Source organism: Sinocyclocheilus rhinocerous, unplaced genomic scaffold, assembly GCF_001515625.1.
Source record: "Sinocyclocheilus rhinocerous isolate Xijiao unplaced genomic scaffold, SAMN03320098_v1.1 scaffold2420, whole genome shotgun sequence".
Classification (NCBI taxonomy): domain Eukaryota; kingdom Metazoa; phylum Chordata; class Actinopteri; order Cypriniformes; family Cyprinidae; genus Sinocyclocheilus; species Sinocyclocheilus rhinocerous.
In genome coordinates, this window is record NW_015629430.1 from 6662 (window position 1) to 13767 (window position 7106).

The 7106-nt window shown below is 32.7% G+C and overlaps 1 protein-coding gene across 1 annotated transcript in view; it reads left to right on the plus strand.

The window, feature by feature from the left end:
• The window catches only part of LOC107738889 (pre-mRNA-processing factor 17-like), a 19759-nt gene that overhangs the window by 6466 nt on the left and 6187 nt on the right, over positions 1 to 7106 (plus strand). The window contains exon 6 of the mRNA XM_016550792.1: positions 1107 to 1240. Within this exon, the coding sequence (XP_016406278.1) occupies positions 1107 to 1240 (134 nt within the window). The remainder of the gene's footprint in view (positions 1 to 1106; positions 1241 to 7106) is intronic.

The window sequence follows — 7106 nt, forward strand, 5'->3', positions numbered from 1 at the left end:
TCTCGTCGCTTCATAACGTTATGGTTGAACCACTGATGGCAGATGGACTATTCTGACGATGCTTTTCATACTTTTCTGGACCTTGACAGTGTAATTTACTTGGCAGTCTTTGGGACAGTCACAACAAGCCTCCCGGTTTTCATCCAAAATATCTTAAATTGTGTTCCGAAGACGAACAAAGCTTTTACAGGTTTGGAACGACATGGCGGTAAGTGATTAATGACACAATTTTTATTTTGGGGTGGAGTATCCCTTTAATCGCATTATGATGTTTACATGTCAAGAGCAAAGCTCTTCACTCCCGTTTACATGCAATTTCACATCCTGACGTAGACCTGTGGGGGCGTGTTAGAACGAGCCGTTTTAGGTAGGCGTGGCTAACTCTTAACTTTTATAAAGAATATCTCTTTGGATTTGAGACTTTAGTCTTTGCAACTTTACAGATCTTCTTTATGCACCAAGAGCTTGTAACACTCCAAAGAGAAAGGAACAATTGAAATCGCATCATATGACCCCTTTAATTTCTTTCAAAAAAAGAGAGAATAAAAATTTACTGACCGCAAACTTTTGAACTAGTGTAGTTTGTTAGAAAAGATTTCTATTTTAAATAAATGCTCTTCTTTTTAACTTTTTATTCATCAAAGAATCCTGAAAAAAGTATCACGGTTTCCAAAAAAATATTTGGCAGCACAACTGTTGATAATTCTAATAATAAATCAGCATATTAGAATGATTTCTTAAGGATCATGTGACACTTTATACTGGAGTAATGGCTGATGGAAATTCAGTTTTGCATCACAGAAATAAATTATATTTTAAAGGATATTAAAATAGAAACCATTATTTTATATTGTAATAACATTTTGCAAGATTACAGTTTTTTTCCTGTATTTTTGATCAAATAAATGCAGCCTTGATGAGCAGAAGAGACTTCTTTAAAAAACATTACAAGTCTTACTGATCCCAAACTTTTGACCAGTAGTATATATATATACATTTTATTATAATATTATAAATAAGGTTTTTACATTTTATTTCAGATAATGTTTTTTTCATTAAAGTAATGAAAGAGTTTTGTTGACTGATGTGACTGTGTTTGTGTGCAGTGGGATATCCGCTCCGGCGAGGTTGTTCAGGAGTACGACAGACACCTCGGCGCCGTCAACACCATCACCTTCGTGGATGAGAACCGGCGCTTCGTTAGCACCTCCGACGACAAGAGCCTGCGCGTCTGGGAGTGGTGAGGAGACACTTTATTACTGAAATTCACATTAAATCCACAGTGAGTGCTTCCCTTGATGAACAGGTAGACGTCACAGCTTAATCTCTGAGATATGATCATTCAGATTTTAGAGCAAAATCTGTGTAGGTACCATGAAAATAATGTTGCAGTGTCTTAAAGGAATAGTTCACCCAAAAATGAAAATGTTGTCATCATGTACTTACCGTCATGTTATTCCAAACCTGGATAAGTTTCTTTCTTATGCTGAACACAAAAGAAGATATTTTGAAGAACCAAAGTGTTGTTGGTCCGCATTGACTTCCATAGTAGGGAAAGAAATACTATGGAAGTCAATGGGGACCATCAACTGTTTGATTACCAGCATTCTTCAAAATATCTTCTTTTATGTTCAACATAAGAAAGAAACTCATACAGGTTTGGAAAGACATGAGGGTGAGTAAATGATGACAATTTTCATTTTTGGGTGAACTATCCCTTTAATGGTCCTTAAAACCGGCAGCACTTTCTTTGTGCAAATGTCATTTTATTTTTTTAATCTTCTGATTTTTGTGGTGAAAAGTGATCAGTTCATTTTAGTTAAATCCTCAACAGGTTAGAAAAAGGAAAAGGAAAATAAATCAACATGAGCATTATTATAGTTAACTAAAACTACAACTGAAACTGAAACCATTAAAAAACGTTTTTGTTGCTTGAAATAAAATAAATGTTAACTGAAAAAAATAAATAAATATAAAAACCTTTTCTATAATATAAAAACTATAATAACTTTTTCAGCTAATTGCAAAGGCAACATTTTTCATTTTCATTTAGTTTACCTTGTTATACTAAAATAACTGAAATAAAAATTAATAAAATATATATATATACTAATAAAAATGACAGAATTCTTAAAATGTAAAAATCAAAATGAAAAGTATAAAAATGATTCAATATATTAATAAAAACTATAATAGTATCTCGGTTATATTAAAATAACACTGATCAACTTTTGTTCTGAAATATTTTTTTTATTACTTAAACCAATTCATTTAATTGAAAAACAAAAATTTTAATCAATTAATCACACTTATTTAATAATCCACACTCAAAAACGGAGTTGCATATAAACATTTAAATTGCACTTCAGGCAAATTTTCAATGAACTGTTTAATTAAATAATTGTTTCTACTCCAGCTTTAATAACTTGTTTTCATGACCAATTTATGTGCATATATACTACCAGTCAAAAGTTTTTGAACAGTAAGATATTTAATGTTTTTTAAAGAAGTCTCTTCTCACCAAGCCTGCATTTATTTAATCGAAAATACTGCAAAAGCAGTAATATTGTGAAATACTTTTACTATTTAAAATAACTGCTTTCTATGTGAATATGTGTTAAAATGTAATTTATTTCTGTGATGCGCAGCTGAATTTTCAGCATCATTACTCCAGTCTTCAGTGTCACATGATCTTCAGAAATCATTCTAATATGCTGATTTGCCAAGAAGCATTATTATTATTATTATTATTTAAGAGAATTCTTTAAAAAACATTAAAAACTGATTGTTAGTGTATACGTTAAATATTGAAGACCAGGTTAAGTAAGAATATAATGAATATGTAATATAGTGATATATTTAGCTTGTCTCTAGAGTTCATTTTTCTAGCTGACTATCGAGTTTATGGTCATTAAATGACTTTTCTGAGGTAAATGTGACATTATTGGTCACAAACGGTTTAATGACGTCTTTACTCCACATTTACTGTTTATATTGTTATAAACTGACACAATTTTTCATATCAAAAAGAACAGCACAAAGCTTCTTACATTTATATTTAGTCATTTAGCAGATGCTTTTATCCAAAGGGACTTACAAATTAGTAAAGCTTTATTTATATAGCACCGCATGTTTTAAAACAGTGTTTACAAAGTGCTTTACAGGATAGAAAATTTACAATGCACAATAACAAACATAAAAAAAAATTGAATCACATAATAGAAATAAAATAATAAAATACAATAATAAAATGAGTCAAGGAAAGGCCCTAGTGAACTAGTAAAATGTGTTTTGAGATACTTTTTTAAAGTGCACAGTGAGTTGATGGCTCGTAGGTTGTCAGGAAAATAGTTCCGTAGCCTGGGACCGAAATAACTAAAGGCTGACTCACCGATTTTTAGCTGAGTCTTAGGCACAACCAACAAATTACTGTTTGATGGTCAGAGCGATCTTGCTGGAGTATATTTATTTAACAAATTAGAAAGGTATATAGGGGCCAGTTCCATGAAGACCTTTAAAAACTAATAAGAGGATCTTAAATTCAATTCTGAATGATACAGGCAGCCAGTGAAGGGATCTGAGTGTTGGAGTAATGTGATTTCTAATTTTAGAGCGAGTTAGCGTTCGTGCAGCTGCATTCTGAACTCTTTGTAGGTGTTTAATAGAGCTCTTTGGTAACCCAGCAAAAACACTGTTGCAGTAGTCAAGTCTAGACGTAACAAATGCATGAACAAGTTTCTCACTGTCAGAAGGGGAGAGAATGTCACGTGCTTTGGAGTTGTTTCTGAGGTGATAATATGCTGTTTAGTAACAATGCTTATATGTTTTTTAAAACTGAGGTGGCTATCAAATATAATTCCTAAGTTCTTGGCCTGATTACTGGCTTTTAGTGATAGAGAGTCAAGATGTGGAGCAATAGATCCTCTCCGCACGTCATTACCGATAACAAGTATCTCTGTCTTATCTTTGTTTAGCTGTTAAAAAATGTTCTGGGACATCCACAATTTTATACTCTCTATGCAGTCAAGTAGTGTGGAAATTGAATTATGGGCATCTGGTGCAAGTGAAAGATAGAGTTACATGTCATCTGCATACTGGTGAAATGAAATATTGTACTGGTTAATTACACCAGCTAAAGGAAGCATGTATAGGTTAAATAATAGAGGACTCAAAATCGAGCCTTGAGGAACACCACAAGAAATGGCGTAACGCCTGGAGGTGTAGGTACCCAGTGTAACACAGTATTCCCTGTTGCTTAAGTAGGATCTGAACCAGTCTAAGACAGGACCTGATAGACCGACCCAGGTCTGAAGTCAGTCGAGTAGAATCTCATGATTAACGGTGTCAAAAGCAGCACTCAGATCTAAAAGAACAAGGATTGCCAAGTTTCCTAAGTCCCGAATAACTTGCAAATCGTTTAAGACCCTAATCAAAGCTGAGGACAATAGAAGCAATCAAAATCAACAAAAGAGCAATAATATGCAAGTGCTATGACAAGTCTGTTAGCCCGACGCAGTACAAATAGCAAGGTGGTTTATATAGATAGATAGAATAGAAAAAGAATAGAGAAGGCTAATGTTAGAGGCCTTTTTTTAAAGAAAACAAGCAGTTAGAAAACGAATAGAGTGCAAGTGTTGTTCTTGTGATTATTGGATAGTAAACGTGATGTTTAGTGACATTTTGTTCATGAATCAACTGAAAACAGCACAGACTAGAAGATCTCGGTTCATCAAAATGAAGATCCATTAAAATGAGAAATCAATATTAATGTCATTGTTTCAGTGATTTCGGCCCTCCAAACCAAATATTGAGGTTGCTGAATCTCCAGTTTCCTCCGCAGGTTTTTGAGGTTATCTGAGCCGTGTTTTGCTCTGGTTCTCGTGTCCGGTGAGTTATTCTGGGCCCGTCTGTGCTCTCGAGGGATTGTTCTGGTCCCGTATCTTGTGCTGGGCCTCAGGTGTCGATGTTCTGCTCCAGTTTGGAGGCGTTTGCTCTGTCGTAGATGGATTACAAACCTCACACATAAAAGAGAGTGAGATAAAGGATTAGAAACTAAGAATCTCTGTGTTTCTGAGTGTGTTTAGTGCAGATCTTCAGCTGATGAATGCTGGAGATTATACTGTATGTAGATGTATTACACTCTTACAGTCCGTAATGGAGGAAAACGGTTTCTTTTAGATGTGTTTGTGGTTAAAGAAACACCTGAGTCAGATTTCAGTCTAAAATTCAAAAGTAAAAATACACACACTTGCAGTGTGTGAAAATATCTATTTTCACCAAGGCAAAAAAAACAAACAGTAAAACGAAATAATTTAAATGCAAATATTTAAATGTACATAAAAAAAATATATTTTAACTTGGGGGGGAAAAAGCTGAATCACAATTCTAAAAATCTTATTTTATTATTTTGTAAATAAATAAATAATATTAAATATTCTATGTATCTTTAAAAAATTAAAATTGTTTTCTTATTAATATAGTGTATATGTACAGTTGTGCTCAAAATTATTCATACCCTTGGTAAATCTGATCAAAGAAGGCTGTGAAAATTAATCTGTCATCAGTCCTTTAGATATTTTATTTAAAAAAATGACTAAAATCTAACCTTTCATTGGAGAATAAGAATTTTAAATGGGAGCGAAATTTTATTATGAAATTAAAAAAAATTCTCTAATACACATTGGTCACAATTAATCATACCCTTTTATCCAATACTTTTTGCAACCTCCTTTTGCCAAGAGAACAGCTCTGAGTTTTCTCCTGTAATGCCTGAAGAGTTTCGAGATCATCTGACAGGAGATCAGAGACCATTCCTTCATACAGAATCACTCCAGCTCTGTTTTTGATGTTTGTGGATCATTGTCTTGTTGGAAGATCCAACCATGGCCCATTATAAGATTTCCAGCATGGACAGTCAGATCTTAATTTTTTTTTATCCATTGGTATTTTATAGAATCCATTATGCCATCTATCTGAAAAAGATATCCAGGATCTCTGGCAGAAAAATAGGCCCACAACATTAAAGATCCAGCAGTATATTTCATTGTACACATGGGGTACTTTTTTAATCCCTGTGTGCACCAAACCCATTTTGAGTGTTTGCTGCTAAAAAGCTATTTTTTTAGTTTCATCTGACCATTGAACCCAGTCCCGTTTAAAGTTCCAGTCGTGTCTGGCAAATAAATATGCTGGAGTTTGTTTTTGGATGAGAGCGTTTTCTTTTCTAGTTTTTTCTTGAAACATTGTTTTTTTTAGGCTTTCTGACCAAGACTCAACTATTTTCTGCAGTTCTCCAGCTGTGATCCTCCTCGCCGTGCATTAGATATAGATACACGCCCTCTTACTGTATTAGAGAAAAATATTTATTTCATAATGTGATTTTCCCCCACTTTCACTTTGTGTATGTGTATTTTCACTAGATTTTTTTTACATTTTTGAATGAAAGATCAAGTGGATAAACAATGTGGATTTATTTACACAGACTTCTTTGATCATATTTATCAAGGGTATGAATAATTGTGAGCACAACTGTATATATACATGTGTATGTGTGTATATATATATGTGTGTGTGTATATGTATGTGTATATATATATATTTATCTTTATTTGACCCTCTAACTCTAGCACCTTCTATTCAATTTTAATTCTACTTTATCTATTTATCATCTTTTTATCTCTAGCTTTCTATTTTTTCTATTCTATCTACTTGTTTCTCGTTGTGTGTGCGCGCGCGCGTGTGTGTGTGTGTGTATTTATATATTAGGGCTGCCACTAATGACTATTTTTATTTCGATTAATCTATAGACTTAATTAATCGATTAATCTAAACGATTAATTTCCCACAAATTTTTCTTAAGAATATTTTATTAAACTATATTTCATTAAACCAAATGAAAGTTCAGTATTATAGTGTAAGAATGACAACATATCCACGTGTTCTAGTCTACTAATAATAAAATTATAATCAAAAAACACTTTTTAAAGGAGTATTTACCAGAAATATTATTTACCAGAATTTATTTAGGAGAAAAATGTAAGTGCAGTATTTCTGAAAAAAATAAATATATATATATATATATATATAAATACTGTATATATACGAGT